The following is a 23,589-nucleotide window of genomic DNA, read 5'->3' as shown; positions in this document are numbered from 1 at the left end:
ACTAATTATTATAGCTAATTATTATTATAAAGTTTTAAATTAATATTATTATATAAATAAAAATTAACTTATTTATTTTATTAATTAACTTTTTTTTTAAAACTTAAAAACAAAAATTATATATTATTATATATTAAATATAAAAGCTATTAAGTTAGTTAGTATAAGAATAAGTATAATATATTTTTAATTTTTAATAAAGTATCTTTTATATTTATTATAAGTAGTTTAAAATTATTAATTTATTATATAAGAGATATAAAATATATTTTTATATAAGCTAGATAATTATAAAGGCTTAAAGAGTTATATTAAAACTTTAGTAATTATTTTATAATAAAATAAAATAATGGACTTTTTATAAAGTATAAATCTTTTTATATTTAATAAAATAAATATTTATCTAAAGTTTTAAAGGGTCTATCTCGTTAATTAACTAAATGAACGTATTTTATTTTAGAAAAAGAAAGTTTTATATTTAAAAGTACGATTTTTAATTTTTATATTATAATAAATATATTAATTTTAAGGACTTTTCTTAAGTATTATTTTTATATTTTACTTTAATTAAGTTAAAAATATTCAATAAGTATTATATAGAGACGTCTAAACCTAAATACTTTATATTATATAATATTAATAATTATTTTTATAATATATATAGTGATTTTTTCCGGCTTTATAAATATAAAAATCGACTTTAATAAAATTACGTTTTTAAAAAAATTATATAATATAATATACTTTTAATTATATAATACGCGCAATATACCTAAGTACGTACTTAACGTAATATAATAATTTTAATATAAAAACCGCTATTTAATTCGGAATAAGTAAACTACCCTCTTTATGCATAGCGGCGCTAGCTAAAAATTAATAATAGAGGTTAGCTATAATAATTAGCTATAATAATTAGTTATAAAGGCTAGAAGCGGCCCTTAACTATAGAGGTTCTAAACTTTTATAATATATATAGAATATATTTAATTATAAAAACCTTAAAAAAGAATTCTTCTACTTTAAGCTTATTTACTTAATAACTAAAACTTTATAAAGTAATTTCTTATTATATTTAATAAAACTTAAATTATTAACTTTAAATATAGTAGTTTTTCTAGCTTTATAAGTATAAAAATTAACCTTAACGGGATTACGCTTTTAAGAAAAGTTATATAATATAATATACTTTTTAACTATATAATACGTATAATATACCCTAAGTACGTACTTAATATAATATAATAATTTTAATTTAAAACCGCTATTTAATTTAGAATAAATAAGCTACCCTCTTTATTACGTAGCGGCGCTAGTTAAAAAAGTTAATAATAGAGGTCGGCTATAATTAATTCACTATAATAATTAACTATAAAAGTTAAAAGCGGCCTTCTTTAATTATAAAAGTTCTAAACTTTAATAATAATATAGAGGTTTTTAAAAAAAGGGCTAAAAGGGCTAGTATTTACGTACTAAAGCTCGTAAAAATTCTTTTATCCTTATTATTTCTAATATTATTTAAAACTACTCTCTATTTAAATTAAATAAATTTACTAAATAAACTTACTAAATAAACTTATTAATATATAAACTACTATTTAAGTAACTAATTAAATTACTAGTTAAGAGGTTAACTAGTTAAAATACTACTTTAATAAGAACTTATTTTACTAAAAATACCCGTTAATAAGTTTACCTCTCTTAAATTAAGCACTTACTTTAACTAGCTCAATACTATAACTATTATAACTAATGTAAATATATTTAAAAATAGTAAAGTACTTTTAATAGTACGGAATTTAGCTAAGTAATATTATAAATACTATAAATAACTAAGCTAATATAAATACTAAGATTTAATATATTAATACTAGTTTAGTTATAATAGTTATAATAAATAAACTAAAGGAGTATAAAGTTAAAATAATAAATTAGCGCTTTAAATAGCTCTTATAAGCCCCCTTAAGTAATAATAATACTTATATAAAAGAAATCGTACTAAACCTAGCTATATATACGGGCTAGTACTAGGAAGTCCTATACGTATTAAAATAAGTAAAGCTCGTTTTATAAATAGGTAATAAAAGTTAGGAGCTATTTTAGTTAATAATTAAATACGGAGCGTAATATACCTAGTTTTTCTTAATACGTAATATATAGTATAGCCCTAGTAGATTACTCTATTAGAGTACTAATTTTAAATAAAGCTAATTTAAATAAGATATTCTATATAGTTTAAAACTACGACATTTTAATTTATTATTAGTCTTATTTATAACGTATTTAATAAAAATAAACTAAATAATATTATAGTAATATTTTAAAATAATTAATAAAAATAGAAGAATTAACTTTTAATTAATATAAAATACGGCCTCTAGCTATTAAAATACTAAATTAATATTAATTCTAAATAGACATTATTATTTATTTATAATAGTTTATTTAGTTATTATTATTAATTAATTAATTACTTAGGGTATATAGTATTTACGCTTTACTCTTTTAAATTATAATTATATAACTATAAAGTATTAAATAACTTATTAAATTTTAGATTATTGTATATATTTAATATATTAAAAATCACACTTTATATAGATATATCTTTTATATATTAGTGTTTTAGAGCTTTATAAGTATATAAAATCGACTTTAATAAGATTAGGCTATTAAGATAAACTATATAATATAAATATAAATTTATATATATATATATATATATATATTATTTATTTATTTAATATTTTACTTCTATAAAATACTTAGGTAGTTCTTAATATTAGTTATATAATATTAATATATAATATTAATAAATACTCCTACTATTTTGTTAAATTATTTTTATAATCTTTTTACTTTTTAACTTACTCTTTTATAAAGTTTATAATTATAAATTAATATAATATATATATATATATAGGCTCTAAGCTTAGTATTCAGAGAACTTTATTTTAATTAATTAATATTTCTTTTAAATATATAATTCAAAAGAAACGTTAATATTAAAATAAAAGGTATTAAATATAAAATAGTATAAAGTTAAGCTATTTTAATTAACCTAACTATATTATATTAATTAGTACTTATAATAAGGTATTAAAATAAATACAAACTATTTACTTCTATTTATAATTACTTTTATTTAATTTTATAAATATAAAATCTCGATTTAAATAAAATCAAGTGTTTAAAAAATTATATAATATAATATATACTTTAATTTTATAATATATATAATACTTAACTAATAATATTTATTTTTATATTATATAAAAATATTAAATTAAGTTATATATTTATTACGTTTCTTTATAATGAAATATTCTAAATATAAAATAAAGAGTAAGTTATATTTAATGAGCTAAAGCTATCTGTATTTAATTAACGCTTTTTAAAATCTATATATTTCTAACATTCTTAAAAGATAATTAATTGACATTCCCTACTTAAGATGCACTGAAGCCTTGATTACTTAGACTTTTGCTAATCCCCAACCTCCTTTAGCAATACGAGAGGCGACTAAGAATGATGTACCTAGAGCAAGACATAACCCTCCAAATATAAACGCATAGATATACTGACCCCCACCAGCCTTGATCAGAAGTCCGGCCAGTGGAGGGCCGGTTAAGTTTGCAAAACTAACAATTGTGTAGACCATTCCCATCCTTGTGCCTGCCTTCTGAAGATCGGTTGTTAATGATGACAAGGCTGCTGGGAAGAGGCCCTGGACTGTGGCCCCAAAAATACCTGGAGGTGTGAAAAGAATGGTCAATTTTGTCAAAGCGGAAATTGGTTGTCTGGAATCTTCAAAGTGTGGACATAGAACGGAATAGGCGACTTACCATAAAATACAGCCCAAACATATAACGCAGTGGAACTCTGGATTGCCATCCAACAGAACAAAAGGATTGTACAAATAGCTGCGGCCGGAATCACAACATTCAATGGCCCCAAATAGAGGTCTGCAAGAAAGCCAGGAACCACACGACCGATCGCGCCGACCCCATTCATAATCATAAGAATATTGATCGAACTGTCATACGAAAATAAAAGCCTGTCGCGACTGAATGGACCAATGCTATATAGTCTGTTAGCTTTAGTGAGGTGCAGGAGATGAAGCAGTCTCAGCTGTCTGACATACTAATAAAACGCAAAATAGACGCCCCAGAAGTTCTAAAGATATTAATAATGCACGAAGATTAAATCAGGGTCAACTTACAAAAAACATGCCGATAGTGAAGAGAAGATAAGGCTTCTCCATGAAAGCGGAAAGCTCAATCACTGAACCAGACCGCCTCGGTCGTATTCTGGATTGCATTGAGAAGTTGGCAATCAAGAGGGTGATGAGTTGGATCAGTGCCATGACACGCATTGTCCAACTGAATCCAACCATGGGTAAAAGCTGGCGTGCAATAACGGGATAAATCATCCCTCCAGTAGCTGAGCCACTGATGGCAACTCCGATAGCAAGGTTTCTGCGCCTGCTGAAGTATGTCGACAACACAGCTATAACAGGGCAAAACGAACCTCCCATGCCAAGTCCCATGCAAAGCCCTTGGGATAAGAATAGTTGCCAATATTGAGTCGAGAACGATGCGGCCAGGCTTCCCAGTACTACCAGCGTAGATCCTGAGGCAAAGACTGCTCGAAAATATCCAGCATCGGTGAGACGTCCGGTAAATACACCAACGACGAAAAGAAAAAAAACTTGCATGGAACCAATCCAGCTAATTTCAGAAGCCGACCGAGAAAGAAAATCTCGATAGAATGTTTGAAAAATGCCGAAAGAGTTGATTGTTCCCCAAGTATTGATAACCACAAAATGGGCCATGAGAGCCTGTGTCCAGGCCTTGACGCCGCCGTCGGGGGGCGGTCCATCAAAGTTGTTCTCATACCCAACGCAGAGGTCATCTCTTGCCAATTTCTTGGTGTCGGTTTCTTCGTCGGACGTATCAAAAATGATGGATCGAGAAGGCCTAAGGCTTTGGCGGGTTGGCTTGTCTTTCGGCTCGTTATTTCCCGAGTCAACCATGACAAATACAGGACTGGTTTTAGCCATGCTGAGATGTAATAGGATGAATAAAGAAACGAGACAGGAAAGTTTTGGGGTCACTCACAAGAAAGCACAATGAGATTGAGATCTTGAGAGCCTGACTGTTACAATTCTGTGACCAATATATAGCATCTTTTGTAGAATTCGCCAGACAGAATGCTCTAACACGCAAGATTACTAGTGTGAATTTCTTCGTATTCATCACCCTTACTCTTGCCGTAACAAACCGAAATGATTGCCCCATGTTCCGACAATCTTTTTCATCACCTCGTAATGTAACATTCCACATGCCTATAGTTTGACTCCTGAGGCGTGCGAGTTTTCCGGACGAAACCACTAGATGATGTGCTGATTAAAGGTTTCCCGCACATATTACCCGGCATTCGGCGAACTTTCCCGCGGAAAGATAGTTCCCCATCTATGTACTGTATCTAGCGTCATATGACGATGCTATTGGTACGTGATCTCAAAATGAATGGGTCTCAGGCCAGCCTGCTTGCCGGTCATGATTCTATGATAAGCTTTGGGCGGTTGACATCGGCACAAGGTATTGTCGGTGTAATTCTAGTTCGATTCAAGTATGGGGGCATTCGCAAAGATGCAGCCTGAACGAAGACTAGAGACTGCTCGACCTTTCCCCGCCCTCAGCTGACAATGTCACGATGCCGCAATCTTTCATCTAGGACTTGCGTCTTTGCTGAAATGGACGGCTTCAGACAAGACCGGGGCGAGGGTATTTGTCTGCGTCTGGAGGAGGCCGGTATCATGAACGAATTAAGAGCGCCTAGTTACTAGACGTCTGAAAGTCTGTCTATGTTAGCAGGCGAGAGTACATAGAGCAAGATGTTCTCCCAGATAAACGTATCCCAGGCTTAGTTACGCAGATTAGTCAGGGTAGTTGCGAGCAGTCACTTATCGCGATGGCGCCAGCCGTCTAGAAATCCCCTGCAAAAGTCAATGGTGCTTACACCATGTTGACTTCGACAACTGGCTCGCAAAAGCCCCCGATCATCAGTAGGTCATTCAGTCAAATAGTGGGTGTGTTTAAAGATGTATTTCAGCCAAACAATGTTGGCACTAATCATAGTAGCTAACATCAACTGACATCCAATGGAATTCAGTGTTTGTTACATCCACATAAAAGCCGAAAGGCCCAGCCCGAATCTTCCGTATATGTGCATTGGACACGATCTATCAATCCCTCCCAGTATGTATCTTGAGCCGCCATGACGCAGACCACAGTGGAGGATGTCGCTCCAGCTTAGCCTGAGTGATTGCGACTCGGACCAATTCAGTGAACGTAAATCTTCTGAAAGACAGCACCGAAATGATTATCGGAAGTTGCCGCTACCATTACACCGGGACAATGGGATAGAGCTCTGTCTCTTGATGCAGGCAGTAATGGCACCACCGACCCAAGTAACGCCCTCGTAGGAGCCATCCTGCGATGTAGAGTGATTAGCCTCGGCCAATAAGATCATATCGCAAGGATTCGCGTACCTCGTGGCTGTCAGCCATAAAAGTTCCAGTTTGTCGGAGGCTTCCAACGCAACCCTGGAAGGTACGACCGTATTTGCGGTTGGTCCAGGGGCGAGTGATAACGACACCGGTGTAGCCATTATCAACGGTACCGCGAATGAGGTAGCCCTGGGTCGTCGTCCAGGTACGCGAGTAGTTGATCCCAAAGCTAGTCTTCAGTCGGTCCTTGATGAGACCCAGATCAATGCCAGCAGAAACCTGCACACTATTCGCAATAGAGTATGACTTGGAAATGGTAATGTCAATACCCTTACTGCCAGCACCGATGACAACAGGGGACATTTGGACATCCCAGTCAACAAAGCGCTGAGTGCGATCAACTACGGTCTGATAGTTGCTGTTGCAGTCACGTTTTCCCAGCGCGAGATCGGTGTGGTTCACGGATATCTCCGAGAATCCATCACCAGATCTTAGGAAATCATGATCAATGTCTGGAGTCTCGGCCTCAATACCCTCAACCTTCAATAAAAGTTTCCAGGTGTTCTGGGTGATGATGGCAGCTTCAAAACAAATTAAAAGGTCAGCATGATAAATCAACGATTCAGATTAAGTTGCGTACTTCGACCACCCGTTCCAAAAACGACAATTTCTCCGTTGCGGAGGTTGCGATCCAAGGTATCGGTGATGTTAAGGGCATCATCATTGTTGTCAGCAATGGCGGTTGGCGCAGCGCTGATCGCAGCAGCAAATACAGAGAGGAAGGCAATCCAGATGGAAACCATCTTGAGGGAAACGACAGAGAAGTATTACACACGAGTGAGAGTTTGACAGATAAGGATACGAGGTGAGTTGAAATAGCAAATGACTCCTTGGGCATTCTTCTGAGGCTTTAAATATATTCTTGGAATGGTATGTATCATTCTTCATACCGACTCATGCAATACTCTCTGATCGGCTGGTGAACTGTTGACAGCATTCTCATGGTCGTTGAATCCACGGGAGCGCGCGGTTGTGCTCGTCTGAATGTCTGTCACTAGTCAGGCATGGTCCCTGTAGGCATGGTCTAACATATGGTTGCTAAATTACCTAACGGCTAGGTGGAGGTTTACCTGCCCACGTGGTGTCAATACGTGATGTCTCGTGTAATTACTGCTGGAGTGCTGTTGTCATACATAGGCGAACTACCTGCTTAATCGAGTTTAGTAATATTCAATACAACACGACTCAGCAGCCGTCACGAGAAGGAAACCGCAACCACTAAGCTTCTTTCTGATAGAACAAGCAATCATCCACACATCGATTCGTCTTGGGGGACCAAAAGTGTGGAGTTGAACGGCTGGATGAGCGAGTAATGCTTTCACTAGACAGTATCTGATAGATTACAAACTCCCCGATGCGGAAAGGGCATTTGACCATGATATACGATATTCCAAGCCCATGACCTTTGGAGAGCTACCATCATTCACTTTCCCTCATTCTAGGATAGCAGACCGCCGGAATACTTCAACCTGTGGTTTTGCTGTTGTGCTGGAAAGAGATCAAGTCACTCTTAGACCAAATCTCTTCATCAACTTCTTCACTTGTGATTAAACGATTGTTCTTCTTGCCCATTACTCTCTACTATTTTGCTTCAATCTCTTTTCTAACCGTCAAGATGCAAATCTCTACCTTTGCGACTTTTGCCGTCTTTGCCACGGTGTATGTACACACAACCGTTAGGCGATTAATCATTCATGCCCCATCGCTAACTCGACTTCAGCGCTTTTGCAAAGATGCATAACGCAGCTGTCTGCGTTAAGAACAGGCAGCGTGGCAGCACCGGAAATGGGACTCCCTACGGCATCACGTACGGCTCATGGACAGAATACGAGATCGACACTGCGGGGACTCAGTGTGCCTGCAACTACTATAAAAATCGCAACACCGGCAACAACCAATGGGACAAATGCCCCGACTGTCACTTCGATGGTCTTCAATGCCTTTCCAATGCCTGGCATATCGGCGGAGACGAGGTATGTCATGCAACATCTGGAATTGTGTCAGTAAATCTGACCACCGGGCCTTTTTAGATAACCTACTACTGCGAGAAGAAGTGCGGTAGCCAGGGAGCCGAGGCGAACTAAAGATGTGACAGAGGCGATTGGTTCGACAGCGCAGCAATGATGCTGTACTTGAATTCTGCTCTAGCCGCCAGGATGTACTCTTGTTTGAGTCTAATTAGTCTAAGACAAGCATAATAAAGTACGACTGCGAAACCGTGACTGCGATAATGAATGACCCTCTCTCTAGATTTGTGACGTTGATTCTTGCTTGCTTCCTGATGATTGGCGTATTAAGGTTCGCACCAACGCACAAGCCAACTTTTACTTGGCGTCATCGGGAGTTAAAAGTGGTGGGCAAAAAGGCAAAAAAAAGGTAACACTGAAACTTGCGGCTCAGAAGGCACGATGTATTGTTAAGGCATAGAGGCCTATTCCCTATGTGAACGACACCGTCTTCCTTTCCTAAAGTCACACCGACTGCGAAAGCTGTACCTTGGTAATGTGTGTATGTGATATAAGGTATGTAAACGCTGGTCCTTCAGAGTGATAGGAGTAGGCATAGGTGATTTCAGAAGCCACGCTTTTGACACAAATTCTCATGTAGCTTACGTATTACTTAGGCAAAAACACCACTTAACCTCAAAGCCGCTGTGATGGCCTTGCATGCCAAGCTTTGCTGCCAAATTTGGTCAGATCCAGCATTGCGGGGTGCAAGGCTTGTGCGCAAACAAGCTGGGGTCCTCCTTGGCAGGGTTATATTGCCCACGTGCTCGGAGGAACCAATCCTTTACGGCGTCTGAATTGCCAATATGAGCAATGACTTCTGAGTACTATGGCAAGTTCGTTCAAGCAAGGGCTCTGCTCTTTGCTGCTCATTCGCCCGCCATTTTAGATTGCAGGGTTCAGGGAGTCACACTAAGTACGAGTCAAGGAGCCGTTTGTTCGGGAAGGAAACATTTGCCCTGCCAGGGAAAGAGTGATCACATGCACGAGGAGCGCATCTTCTGAGATTCACATTGCACTCCGTTCTCTCCCATGAGGTGCGACTTTCGAGCGCCGTCCGACGGAACGAGGACTGTGGAGTTGACACTCGGAACCGGCGAGGGTAGGTTTGCCCTGCAACGAACACATGACCAGCTGCCGATCATGAATTTCCCCGTCTGACAGCATTGTTTCTGACCGACCTTCTGTCAGATCGGGGGGAGATTGATGCCTAGGACGAAAGGTATGGATCACCGGCAAGAACTTCCTGACTCAGATTTACAAATGTTCCGCTTCAACCAGGGGACGAATACGGATATTCTCATGTCCTTATCAGAAAAGAGAGGAGTGTCTAGGCCGTTTTGCATTGAAAGCGTTGGCTCGGAACTTCCCAAGAAAACGCAATGACTGATAGGGGAAGGTTTGTTCTTCCACCAATCAGATATGCGGTGTTCCTTTGAGGGAACTCTCTACAACAGCGATGCAGGAATAGCCCTGTTCCAAGCAATATAAGGCTTTACTCAAATTCACGACTCTTATGCCGCTCATGTGGATCCGACAGTCACTGCACTCCCGGTGGGATATACGCCCTCACTATCTATCTCTGCGTACTCTGTGACCCTGTGTCTGGGTGGAAAGAATATGCGTATCTGTGTTTCATTCCAGTAGGACACCACCCACAATGATTATACTATCTCAAAAGATGTGTCGTGGTTCAAATGAAAATGACAAATAGAATAATCTAACAAATCAAGACATCTCTCCCTTTGAGACAGTGAAGATTGCGGGGGGCCAAATGAGGCCACAAGTTTGCTATCTGGGCAAGGGTTGATTATGCGTATCCTCTTAGAGCTGCGAAGTCTCCCAGCACATCATCATCACTGGGCGTGTTCCCAAAGGAGTTACCGTATGATAAGGGACAAACGAGATGTCAGTACAAGCGACTGAAGGAAACGGAGAGTGACTGTCCGAATTGGATAAGCGCACGGTCGGCATACGGTTCTCACGTGTGTTACTGAGCCATCGGGACAAGTCAGATGTGTGACGAGGCTTACAGCCTATCACCGGTACCAACTTGCTTGCTCGGCCAGTTGTCGAGTTATAGATCCACAGTCATACTGTTTGTTTGAGGCAGAAAGGAAGAAAAATAAGGCCATTGCGTCTGTACGTCTACCTATGATATGCTCCCTAAGGTACACCTCGCAAAGGAGATATTTTCTCAAAACGGCTCACAGCAAAACATTTTATCACGTATGTGAAAGATGTAGAATCTCTACTCCCTAAGAATACATTAATGCGCCGACTAATGCTTAGCTTGCTCTAGGGCGCTTGGCAAATAAAGCATTTATGCGATGATGTAGCATGTCAAGTAGTGACGACTTACCTCCGGCCATGTTTTTATTTTCAAGGTAAGTGGCCATGTGCCATAACCCGAACTGACTATGGAAGGAGCTGCTTGGTACTAATCCCTTGGGTCGACGAGAAATAGCGGCAACGTAGTAAAAGACTGAGCCACGGAACTAATTATTTCCGATGGCAATGAAGTCCAAAGTCTGATGGCGTAGAATGTTCCCGATGTTTTGCCCAATTGTCCCTAAATACCTTAGAGCGGATGCGAAGTTGGCATTTCAGTGTTGGCATAGTGTTTCCCTCATTGTTTTGGTTGACTTTATGCACTACGTGCGTAAAAAGCTCACCCTGTATAAGTATATCCCTATATATGATTCCGCTTTAATAGTGTATAGTGGCATATACGTATTTCTTTGAGATAAAAGTTCAAGTCGGTATCAATGTAGAAATAGGAAACAATACGTGATTCGGTACTACCACAAGTGGCAATGTACTGACGCCATTCGGCATCTGATGGAATACCTAATACACGGTGGCAAGTTCGAGATAAAGGCTATGATTTCGTCAGTTTCAATCTTGGAATGAACTTGAGAATCACAGCATGGGGTTCACCATGAAACAATGTTATAGGTAAGATAGGCAAAGAGTCTCTATGTATCCAACCGCGTTACACTTATGTTTATTGATTCATTTTCGAAGTTTCTCGTGGGCCTATCTGAATGCTCCACGGCATAGAGCACCAGGGATGTGATTTCAATGTCTTGTTAAAGACAAATGTGGAAGAATCGTCAAAGAAATCGTCAAAATCCGCTGGCGGCGAGGAGAAATCTGATGGATGTATAGTTGGTTGTGTAGATATCGATGACCCTGGCGTCGCAAGATCAATGAGAGGGCCGGGACTCGAGGGCAACGTTAGCGACCGCTCACGACCTTCCAACTTGATACCATTCTCATCTTCGATAATCTTTCTTCCTGCGGCCATCAGAACGTCTCGATCCCAGAGGTTCTCTTTCGGAAGTCCAAAAAGCTGCATGAACCTTAGGAAATCGAGCCTCATTTCGGGGTAAGGACATGCGGATACAAAGTAGAAGATGATGGCGGTGAATCCCATTTCGAACATGAACTGCGGCGACTGCTTTCCGGTGGCAGTCTGAACACCCGGTGGCATCTGAGACTGGAGCCATTGAAGTTGCTTGAGTACCCTTTGAAAATTAGGAAGAAACCTGCCTCTGGCTTTCGGGGTGTCTCCGTCAAATGCCATCTCGATCCATATTCGAGCGGCCTCGTAGCGAGTCAGCATGAATACTTGCATCTTCTTCTTCTGATACTGCTCTTGGGAACTCAAGCGTTTCCCGCTCGCATCTATATGATGTATCTTGGCGATGAGCTGGGCAAACATATACAGCCACTTCTCCAGAAGATTCTTGACAATAGCTTGTTCGGCCCGGTGATCGTCAAAATAAGGGGGTTGTGTTTTGGTCCCCTCAAGCTCCACATCTGTTTTTTGTCCCGTCTCGGCAATGACAAGCGTTAGGTGCGATATCCGGGCGATGATGACGTCAAACATGTGCTGAGCATCATACGCTGTTGAAAAGGAGCATGGGGCAGGCTCCCACAATTCGGGCATGTCAAGGAACGTGCCGTCATTATCGCTGAAGTAAAAGGCGGACACGCTCAAACGGCGAAAAATGGGCAGCAGGTGATCTTTGATCCACCCGCTGTTAGGTAACGCGGCTTTCAAGATTTCGATCCCGTGTCGACCGTGCCGTACAGCCGACTGCACATCTGACCGTAAGGCCTCAATGCAGATGAATAGAAGGCAAACCACAAGCACAACAATCTGCTTTTCTTTCAAGTCCTGGGTCTTGAGTTCCCGGATTGCTGCATTGTAGTGGTGCAATGCCTGTCTCTGGTGGACGAGTCGCTGGCCCGCGGTGACCTCTTGCTGCAATTCGTCAACTTGCTCAAAGAGACCACTTATCGCGACAAGAGCGTGCTTGACCGCGGGCTCATTGGCCCCGACCTGCAGGACAAGGTGTGTCCAAAAGTAGGGGTCTAAAGTACCAGACATGGCTGGCCCAACGACCTCGCAGAAGTACTGCAAAGCGCGGCCCTCCTTGGCCGTTGTACTTGGGAAAACAATATGTGGCTGAGACAGGGAAGCCACTCCTTCGGGAGTGAGCTGGGGTGGATGGGCGAGTCGTGAGCCATAGCCGTCACAAATGCGACCAGTGGTCGTACACCGAGAACAGCTTGGTTTGGTCTCGTCGCACTTGACTTTCCGGACTCTCGTGCATTATCAGCTCAACTTATGCGAGATACGAGACGAGACGCATACTACGCGGGTTCGGCGCGGACTTACTTGCAAGTAATGCATCCTGTCTTAACCTTTTGACTCCCCTTGCGAGGCATCTCTTCAGGGTGGTCCAACTTGAGTAGGTTTTGATGTCGTGGGAAGTCGAGGTTGTAAATGTCTTAGGTAGCGATGGCCTGCGACTGTGAATTTGACCATTATGTCTTGGTCGTTGAGCTTCTCTGGCGGTGAGACTTCCGTAGCGTGGTCTAAGCGAGCCACGGTAATCTCGCTGCGCTTACTAAGGTGGCGTTACGTAGTAGAAGAGCCACAGAGGCGCCCGGGCCAGCCAAGCGTAGTTAAGTCAAAGCACCCTTACTCTACCACCCTGATAAAAAGAGGTCTAAGAAGTACTACTACTTAAATAAAATATATAGTAAAGAGAGTTATTCATTCTAAAAAAATTATATAAAAAAGTTAAAATATTAAAAAGATAAAAAGTATTTTTTTAAAATTAAAATAAAATTAAGAGTAATAATACGAGTTTTTAAATATAAATAAGCTAAAGTAATAATATTATATTTAATAATTATAAGTAAGTATATCGAGTTATTTACTATTTTAAATGTATTATAAAAAAGATGAATAATCTCCGCGCACGTGTATCTTCTCTAAGGCAGGCGACCTTAATGTATAGAAGGATGTTTAGGTTTATCATACCTAGGAGACCGATAAGCTGTTAGGACTCACCGACGTCGCCAGATTTAGACACAGTGTGCAGTACTGTGAAATCGACGCTTGTGTATTGAGGTGCTTCTACGGAGTACTGCGGCGAGATTTCCGCTGCGCGGTTTAGCCGCCACTCGGGGAGCTCGCCGAGCTTACCAAGGTGGCTTGACGGCGCCACAGAGGCGCTTAGACCCGCTCACGTGACCTGACCGATCCGACAATTACAGTCATGCTCGTGGAAATAAGGATGAGTACTGGGCTACTATGAGGGAGACCTGGGAGATGCGGAACGACTAAGACAGAGCGTAGTTCGAATTCTCATCTCTATCATCAAGTAGTTGTCCAAGATACTAAATATGTAGATAACTTTAACATCTCACTTTTTCCCCACTTTTTCTTCTGGTATCTTGTGAGATAAATTCTCAGCTTCGTCATGTACGTGTCTTCAGAAATGGCCATTCCAAAGGGGTTCATTACGGTGGGTTCTCAAGCTGCCTTGTGGTGAGGGTATCGGGAACTTTCCGGATACGGATACACGTATCTGGCTACGCGTTTTAGCGAACACTGCCCCCTTTTTTCCGGAAAGCTCCCACTTACCTCTGCAAGACATCCCTCTGAGCTCTGCCAGGGATTCCAATTGGACCTGAGGCTTCTGTCACCGAATAGCGTGGCCAAGGTGTTGCTAAATTCTCCGTTCTCTTCCACTCTATCGAAAACCTTACGGCATAGCAACTTGGTTTCCATGCTGCTCACATAGTAAAGACGGCCTTGTACGAAATGAAACCTTCTCCCGCGGTAGTCAAGGTGCACGCCACACGACATCATACTAAATCAAGGAATGGATGCATTGACTGCAAGCTCAGACGCGTAAAGGCGCGTACTCCCTATCTACGTTTCTTCTGTTTGCAGTCTCTTGCATAGTGAATGTGTAGCATGTAATCAACTCCCGCTGACTGGAAGACGCTGCATTTAGTGCGATGAAAAGAAGCCCGCTTGCTCGGCATGTGCAAGGCGCCAGACGTATTGTCGTTACACGCCTCGTTCAAACTGCACATCACAGAGCAACCTGTCGCCCGCGAACGGGTTTTCCATTGGGGAAATTGAGCAAACGAACACTGTCGAGCAGCATTCCCGAGTAACGAGAGAGGGGCAAGAGCCGATGCTGTGCGATCTTCGCCCGCTATATACGAACCATGAGATGGACCATTTGCGCCTGCTACACCACTACTCCAACTTCACCGTCGAATCGTTCGCCGCAACGTTCCAGCTCGAGGATCGTGCTTGTCGGTCCCTGCGGCTAGATATTCCCCAGCTAGCTTTCCAGAACCACTTTCTTCTGGACGCCATCTTCTCAGTCGCCCTGCTGCACCTATCAAGCACTGACGAGTCAACGAAAGACGGCTTGCCGCAGCTGGCCCTGTACCGAGATCAGGCCTTCCGTCGATTGCGTATAGAACTCATGCGCTGCTCGCAAGTCACAATGGTAGAGAGACCGAATGATAGGTTTCGGGCCGTAGTAGCGACATCGATTCTGCTGGCCGTCACGGCCCTCGCCGCGGATCGATTTTCCGGGGACAATGGTATCTGGTTGACAAACTACCTAGCCTTGAGCATAGGTCCGCGAACAATTTTGCCTTGGAGAAGGACGACGCTGGGCGTTCCCTCCAGCGATGGGCGAGGGAGAGGAGACAAGAGAACGAGCGACAAGGATTCGGACTTCAGTCACACCTGTCCCGTGACCGTCGTGCCTGATCTTGAGCTAGTTCAAATGGGCATCGACGAAAGCGATGAGGACTGGGGCCATATCGATGACTTGCGGCGTGCAGTCAAGGGCATCAAGAGGCTATTTGGCGCACTCTTCTGTTCAGAGTGCGATGTCTTTTCCCGCATCTCTGACGACGCAAGACAGCCTTGTATCGCTTACAAAGTCCGAACATGGCCCTTTGCGTTTGTGACGTCCGGATTCGTTGACATGGCCCGCAAGAAGCGGCCACGGGCCCTCGTCGTCATGGCCTACTATCTCGCTTTTTCCCTTTGGCTGCCGCAGACGTGGTTGTACCGAGACGTCGCCCCGGCAGACATGGATAAGCTTACCGAAGCCGTCGGGCCCATATGGCAGAGCTGTTTAGCGGCCCCCAAAGTTGCTGTGCTGGTAAAAGACTTGGGTTTGCTCACGCCCTTCTTGTCTGAGCTCGCGACTTGTCAGGGCACGGGTGATGAGCCATATCATGAGGGATTTTTTGATGGTATAGAATGAAATTCTGAGCCTATAAGTCTATAATGATGTATCGTACATCTATCTCAGCGGCTTCTTACACTTTAAAACAGGCTCAAGCAGAGTTGAATTCCTTAGTCACCAAAGCAGAGCAAATGATTTGATGCATCCTCTCTGAGAAGTGCCCTCCTGATGCGGCAGGCTCAGGATCTGCGTTCTATGCTCTGCAACACGAGAAGTTGTTTCTTTCCTGGAACGTACTTGGCCGGGTGGAAGACAGCAGTAATGGCCACAACACCGACCATGAGCAGGGCATCAAAGATGTAGAGAAACACTTCGGTGCCGAGCAGTGCGCCGTCATTGCCCTCGACGTACTCGGCAAGTCGGAACAGCGAACGAACAAAAATCAAGACGCTAGCGATATAGAGAACGCTCATGACGCCCCTCCAACCATTGAATAGTCGCCTCCATCCCGTGTTTGCCTCCTCCTCCTCCATCAAGATTGGCGGCATATGCTTCGACACTCGCGAATGAAACACGGCCGAGGAGATAACAAACAAGCCGAAGAATATAAGCTGAACGACCAGTCCGAGTAGGATAACCGTCTTTCCTGTGTTCATGGTGCTGCTGCTGGCCAACATGCCGGCGCCCATGATCTGTACAATGAAGGAGAGGATGTCGCCGATGACAAAAACCTTGGTGAGCCGTGAAGGTTTTATAGGAGAGAGCGATTCGGACCGGAGATGGATGATGAGACGACCAAGGACCATGTAGATGGAGGCGGCGAAGAGTGCGGGTGCCACGAGGAGGCAAAGTGTTTGGATCATAAAGAAGCCGATTACGTCAGGGGCGTTGGAGGAGAGGAAGCGGCCCATGTAGCCGATCAGCTCAACTACGCCGGTTTCGATGTCAGTCGGGTATCTCCAAACATTTGGTTCTACTAGAGAAAGGCAGCGAGTGACTATTGACAAGAAGCTTACAGGTGCATCCGATCAGCATTGGTGTAAAGTACCACGCTCGCTTACGGATGATGATGTAAAGGTGCCATGCGCCGCCGATGACGAAGGCAACGAAAAATATTATAGCAGCTGCCCCGGATGGGGAGTACTTGTAAAGGTTCATTTCGGCCGCAAAGAACCACTATTGTGACTTGAGTTTGATGATAAGTATTGAGAAGTTATCCGGTTTGTCAAGCGACAATTTGCGTCGATCGGCTAGAAAGAAGTTCGTGCAACTGCTAACATGATATCGAGAATCTCAATTGAACGCAATGAGAAAATGTTGTTCAAGATACTTATGTAGTTTCCTACTCGTTCATTATTAAGAGACTAACCGTCGTGTCTCACATCCTGGCTCCTCGCATCCCGCACCTCGCATCCCGCACCTCGCACTTCGCACTTCGCACTTCGCATCTGACAATCTCCACAGAGGCGTGGCTATATCTAGATGCTTACAGCTAAACGCCATCTGTTGACCCGTATTCTTGCAGGCCTGATCTTCAATGCTCCATTTCGAGCTAAGCGTAACGTGAATGCATTCTATTTTTATTTACATGTCTTCAGCACCTCAGATTGTCATTGGAGTCATAAAATTGTCACCGGCAGCAACAAGCTGTGTGCTTGGACTATCATTGTGTATCGGTTCCGATGCATCTGGAAAAATTGCTTGGCCGGTGCGATCAGATCTTGGAGCACCCATACCTATCCCATCGACTGCGGAATCGGGTCAGTACATAGATACGTATTCTATATGAGAGGGAGTTACGTATCACGTATTCTTCCTTATTGTTTTCTAGTATTGCCGTCTTATTTCCTTTCGATGCACTCAATGAAAGGGATTATAATAGAATCAGCGTTAAAGAAAATCGGGGACGTGTCTACTAGCGCCATTCCGCAGCTATGGGGATATGAAGTAATAATAGAATATCACATATAAAAATATACTTATATAGGGCGAGCTTTTTACGTACGTAGTATATAAAATAAACTAAAAACTAAATAAGCTAGTAATAATAAGCTTTATTTAAAATACTAAAGCCTAGATAATTAATTACGCTTCTAAAAATAAGCTTTAACGAAGTAAATAGGCTATTTTTTTATTAATAATAGAATATTTATATACTATAGAGCTAATTTAAAGGAGTAACTAAGTTAAATTATTAAGTTGAGTTACTTATTTTTATTCTCCTTCTCCTTTCTATTTTTAAATCCCTCTAATAAATATAATTTTAAAATATTACTATTAACTATACTTAATTAATTAACTAATTTTTATTATTACTATTTAATAATTATAGCTTTTATTAAATAATTCGACTTTTATAAACTAATCAAAATTAATTTTATAATATTTAATATTCTTTTAAACTCTTTTAAATTTTTAAGATTTATAAACTTAGTATTTAAATTTATTTAACCTCTTTTTGTTTAAAAACGAAAAGAAAAGCTAAATAATTAGTTTAAACTTAAAAGAAAATCTAATAAATATTTATAACTAATTATCAATCTTTTATTAAACTCTTTTAAATTTTTCTTAAGAAAATAATTATCAAATCTTAATTTTTAAACTAAGCTTTATAAGTAGTTTTAACTATTAATTTTATTTAATAGTTCTGTTAAAAATTAGTAATTAATAATTAGTATTATTTATACTTAACTATTTAATTATTTTAACTTATTAATTATTTTCTTAATATTTATTATATTTTTAATAAAATAATTAAATTAATAATAATAAAAGGGCTAATAAATAGTTTCGTTATATTAAATATTAATAATTTAATTATTCTTAACTATTTATATATTAAACGACGTTAATATAATTAAGTAACGTTTATAAAATATAATTTAATAAGTTTAATTTAATAATATTAATAAGCCTCTAACGGACTAATTTACTAGGGTTATATTATATATACGTATTAAAAAAATTACGCTCTATACATAATTATTAACTAAAATAGCTCCTGACCTTTTATTACTTATTTATAGGGCGAGTTTTATTTATTTTAATACGTATAGGACCTCTTAATACTAGTATATATAAGTAATTTAATCTTATATTACGTATTTTTTTATTAAAAATTAAAAGACCCTTATATAATCTCTTATATTTATAATATAACCTGTATCAAAAGATTTTTAGTTTTATAAAAACTTTTAAAATTAATATTAATATATTAAATTTTAATATTTATATTAGCCAGTTATTTATAATATTTATATTGTTTTTAATTAGACTTTATATTATTAAAAGTATTATATTACGTTTTAAATATAATTATATTAGTTATAATAATTAAAGTATTAAGGAGCTTAAAAATCTATCGAGCCTAAAAAGAGGACCTATTAAGAAGTATTTTTAATAAAATAACTTCTTATCAAAGTAGTATTTTAATTAACTAACCTCTTAATTAGTTATTTAACTAATTATTTAAGTATTAGTTTATATATTAATAAATTTATTTAATAAGTTTATTTAGTTTAAATAGAGCTTTAAATAATATAAAAATAATAAAGATAAAAAATCTTTATAAGCTCTATATATATATATATGAGCCCTTTTAGCCCTTTTTTTTAAAAAAACCTCTATATTATTATTAAAGTTTAGAACTTTTATAATTAAGGGCTATTTTTAGTTTTTATAATCGACTTTTATTATTAACCTTTCTAACTAATATTATTATTAAAATAAGTAGCTTATTTATCCTAAATTAAATAGCGGTTTTATATTAAAATTATTATATTATATTAAACGCGTACTTAGGGTATATTATATATATTATATAGTTAAAAAGTATATAATATTATATAATTTTATTAAAAACGTAATCCTATTAAGGTTAATATTTTATACTTATAAAGCTAAATAAAAACTATTATAAATTAGCTTAATTATTAATAATATTCGTATTATTATTTAACTAAATTTTATATTATTAAAAGGTATTATACTATTCTTTAAATATATTTATATTAATTATAATAATTATATAATAGTTTTTTCCAGCTTTATAAGCATAAAAATCGACCTTAACAAAATTACGTTTTAAAAGAAATTATATAATATAATATACTTTTAATTATATAATATATATAATATACCCTAAGTACGCTTAACGTAATATAATAATTTTAATATAAAAACTACTATTTAATTTGGGATAGGTGCTATACCCTTTAGCTACTTACTAATAATAAGCTAAGTAATATACTTATATAGTAGTGCTAGCTAAAAGGTTAATAATAGAGGTTAGCTATAAAAGTTAGAAGTAGCCTTAACTATAGAGGTTCTAAACTTTAATAACAATATAGTTTTTAAAAAAGGGTTAAAAGGGCTAATATTTATTATTTTTCGTATTAAAGCTCGTAAATTTTTTATTTTTATTATTTTTAATATTACCCAAAGCTATTCTCTATTTAAACTAAATAAATTTACTAAATAAACTTATTAAATAAACCTATTAAATAAACTTATTAATATATATAAACTACTATCTAAATAACTAGTTAAATAACTAGTTAAGAGGTTAGTTAATTAAAATACTACTTTAATAAAACCTACTCTCTTAGTATATAATTAATAACTAGCGGGCTAAAACTTTTTAAAAATACCCCTTAATAAGTCCCCCCCTCTAGGGCTTAATAAATTAAGCCCCCTCGATACTCTAGCTATTATAATTAATATAAATATACTTAAAAAATAGTATAATACTTTTTAATAATATAAAATCTAGCTAAGTAATAATATAAATATTATAAATAGCTAGGTTAATACGAATACTAAGATCTAATATATTAATATTAATTTAAAAATTATACTTTATAAGGTTAGAAATCCTTTTAATACGGGCTATATTATAAATATAAGGGACTATATAAGGGGTCCCCTAACCCTTAATAAAAAAGAATATATAATATAGGATCTAATTACTTATATAGGCTAGTATTAAGAGGTCCTATATGCGTTAAAGTAGGTAAAGTTCGCCCTATAAACGGATAATAAAAGGTTGGGAGTTATTAATAAAAGGAAAATAATAATCGAGTTAGTTAATTTTAGTTAGTAATTAAGTACGGAGCGTAATATACCTAGTTTTCTCTAATATATAATATATAATACGGCTGATAAATTGCTCTATTAGGAGAAATTATAATAATTATAATAAGCTAATTAAGAGTACCTAGCTTAAGAGAGGCTAATTTATTAATAAGTATTTCTAAAATAATAATTTATATATTAATAAGTTCGTTTAATAAGTTTATTTAATAAGTTTATTTAATAAATTTATTTAATAAGTTTATTTAATAAATTTACTTAATTTAGATAAAGTAGTTTTTATTAATATTAAAAATAATATAAATAAAAGAAATCTTTATAAACTTTAAAAAAATTATAAACCTTTTTAGCTCTTTTTCTTTTAAAAATCTATATTATTATTAAAGTTTAGAATTTCTATAGTTAAGGGCTACTTTTAATTTTTATAATTAACTTTTATTATTAACTTTTTAACTAATATTATTCTATATAAAAAGTAACTTATTTATTTTAAATTAAATAGTAGTCTTTATATTAAAATTATTATATATATTAAGTATATACTTAGGATATATTATATATATTATATAATTAAGAAATATATTATATTATATGATTTCTTTTAAAAATATAACCCGTTAAAATCGATTTTTTATATTTATAAAGCCGGAAAGAAACTATTAAATAATATTAATAAAGTTATAAATTATATTATATCTTCAAGTTATTATTTATAAATAAATTTAATAAGAGTAATTATAATATTTCTCTTAATTATTCTATAGTATAGTTATATATAATATATAATTCTAATATATTTAAATAATTTAATTATATTCTTTTTATAAAGCGTGATAATTATTAAAGTATATATAAAATATTATATATTTTTAAGTTTTATATTACTTTTATATTATTTTTGAATTATAGTTTTATTTTATTAGGGTAGCTTACTTATTCTAAATTAAATAGTAGTTTTTATATTGAAATTATTATATTATATTAAGTATATACTTAGGGTATATTATACGTATTATATAGTTTAAAAGTATATTATATTATATAATTTCTTTTAAAAGCGTAATTTTAATAAGGTCGATTTTTATACTTATAAAGCTAAAAAGAACTATTATATAGTTTTATTTTATATAATATATCTTAGTTATATAACTACTTAATTAAGCTATAATCTTTACTCTTTTTATTAAAATACCCTCTATTAAAGAGACTATACTAATTATTATTAAATTTAAAGGTTAAAATATAAAACATATTAAGTTATTATTATTATAATAATTTTAAAGTCTATTATTATAATACTTTTTATACTTATTAAAATTAATAATTAAAGCTTTATTATCCTTTTAATATTTTTATTTTAAAAGTTTAAGTTTATAATAAAAATCTTTTTAACTATTTAAAAGCGGTATAATTTATTAGTTATTTATTATTATTTAATATTTATTATTATAAAACTATAATTATTATATGATTTAAACTTAACTATTATTATTTAACTAATTTCTTTTAAATATAATATATAGTTGAATAAACTTATTTTAAATAGAAATATCCTTATTAATCGAGACTTAAACTTATAAACTAAGCATTATATATAATAATAACCTTTATTTTATTTAAAACTAATTTATTAAATTCTTAATTCTTAAGAAACTTATTTGTATATATTATACTTATTAGCTTATATAATATATTTATTCGCTTTTATATATTAAATAATAAAAATAAAGCCTAATTATTTTAATAATCTTTTAAATTTATTTAGGTTTAATAAAATAATATTCTTTAACTTTATTAAATAAGTTTTTATATAAAAGATTTATATAATAGTTTTATTCTAGCTTTATAAATATAAAAATAAACTTTTATAAAATTACGCTATTAAAAGGAATTATATAGTATAATATACTTTTAATTATATAATATATATAATATACCTAAGTATATTTTAAGTATAATATAATAATTTTAATATAAAAACCGCTATTTAATTTAGGATAAATAAGCTGCTCTTTTTAACTACTTATTAATAATAAGCTAAATAATATACTTATATAATAGTACTAATTGAAAAGTTAATAATAAAAGTTAATTATAATAAAACGAAGCTTTAAACTTTAATAATGATATAAAAGTTTTTCAAAAAGAGCAAAAGGCTAATATTTATTACTTTTTAAAGCTTATAAGATTTCTTTTATTTTTATTATTTTTAAATATTATTTAAAACTAATTTTTATTTAAACTAAATAAATTTATTAAATAAATTTACTAAATAAACTTATTAATATATAAACTATTATTACTTTAATAAAAACCTATTTTTTTAATATATAATTAGTAATTAATAAACTCAAAATACTTATTAATAAGTTTATTTTTTAAAGATTTA

General features: G+C 35.6%; 6 protein-coding genes across 6 annotated transcripts; 2 read left to right on the top strand and 4 right to left on the bottom strand.

The window, feature by feature from the left end:
• Nucleotides 1-3,475: 3,475 nt before the first annotated feature.
• On the bottom strand, nucleotides 3,476-5,062 carry HER10_EVM0009479 (MFS monocarboxylate transporter; the record flags this gene model as incomplete). Its single annotated transcript, XM_035478965.1, has 4 exons — nucleotides 3,476-3,750; nucleotides 3,846-4,081; nucleotides 4,145-4,176; nucleotides 4,223-5,062. 4 exons carry the CDS (start codon nucleotides 5,060-5,062, stop codon nucleotides 3,476-3,478), a joined length of 1,383 nt encoding a protein of 460 aa, XP_035337540.1.
• A 1,325-nt stretch (nucleotides 5,063-6,387) lies between these two features.
• On the bottom strand, nucleotides 6,388-7,317 carry HER10_EVM0009628 (uncharacterized protein; the record flags this gene model as incomplete). The annotated part of the gene is made up of 3 exons (XM_035479111.1): nucleotides 6,388-6,498; nucleotides 6,557-7,095; nucleotides 7,155-7,317. The coding sequence occupies 3 exons, from the start codon at nucleotides 7,315-7,317 to the stop codon at nucleotides 6,388-6,390; spliced, it is 813 nt and encodes a 270-aa protein (XP_035337553.1).
• An 872-nt stretch (nucleotides 7,318-8,189) lies between these two features.
• On the top strand, nucleotides 8,190-8,658 carry HER10_EVM0012141 (uncharacterized protein; the record flags this gene model as incomplete). Its single annotated transcript, XM_035481542.1, has 3 exons — nucleotides 8,190-8,233; nucleotides 8,295-8,547; nucleotides 8,605-8,658. 3 exons carry the CDS (start codon nucleotides 8,190-8,192, stop codon nucleotides 8,656-8,658), a joined length of 351 nt encoding a protein of 116 aa, XP_035337768.1.
• A 2,929-nt stretch (nucleotides 8,659-11,587) lies between these two features.
• HER10_EVM0007897 (uncharacterized protein) lies at nucleotides 11,588-13,320 on the bottom strand (the record flags this gene model as incomplete). The annotated part of the gene is made up of 2 exons (XM_035477437.1): nucleotides 11,588-13,037; nucleotides 13,271-13,320. 2 exons carry the CDS (start codon nucleotides 13,318-13,320, stop codon nucleotides 11,588-11,590), a joined length of 1,500 nt encoding a protein of 499 aa, XP_035337401.1.
• A 1,387-nt stretch (nucleotides 13,321-14,707) lies between these two features.
• Nucleotides 14,708-16,187, top strand: HER10_EVM0008447 (fungal Zn binuclear cluster domain-containing protein; the record flags this gene model as incomplete). Its single annotated transcript, XM_035477970.1, has 2 exons — nucleotides 14,708-14,803; nucleotides 14,904-16,187. The coding sequence occupies 2 exons, from the start codon at nucleotides 14,708-14,710 to the stop codon at nucleotides 16,185-16,187; spliced, it is 1,380 nt and encodes a 459-aa protein (XP_035337446.1).
• A 161-nt stretch (nucleotides 16,188-16,348) lies between these two features.
• On the bottom strand, nucleotides 16,349-17,267 carry HER10_EVM0005596 (uncharacterized protein; the record flags this gene model as incomplete). The annotated part of the gene is made up of 2 exons (XM_035475205.1): nucleotides 16,349-17,037; nucleotides 17,126-17,267. The coding sequence occupies 2 exons, from the start codon at nucleotides 17,265-17,267 to the stop codon at nucleotides 16,349-16,351; spliced, it is 831 nt and encodes a 276-aa protein (XP_035337216.1).
• Nucleotides 17,268-23,589: the final 6,322 nt, after the last annotated feature.

This window comes from Colletotrichum scovillei, assembly GCF_011075155.1.
Source record: "Colletotrichum scovillei strain TJNH1 chromosome Unknown Contig00002, whole genome shotgun sequence".
Classification (NCBI taxonomy): domain Eukaryota; kingdom Fungi; phylum Ascomycota; class Sordariomycetes; order Glomerellales; family Glomerellaceae; genus Colletotrichum; species Colletotrichum scovillei.
This window is presented reverse-complemented; position numbering and strand designations above follow the sequence as displayed.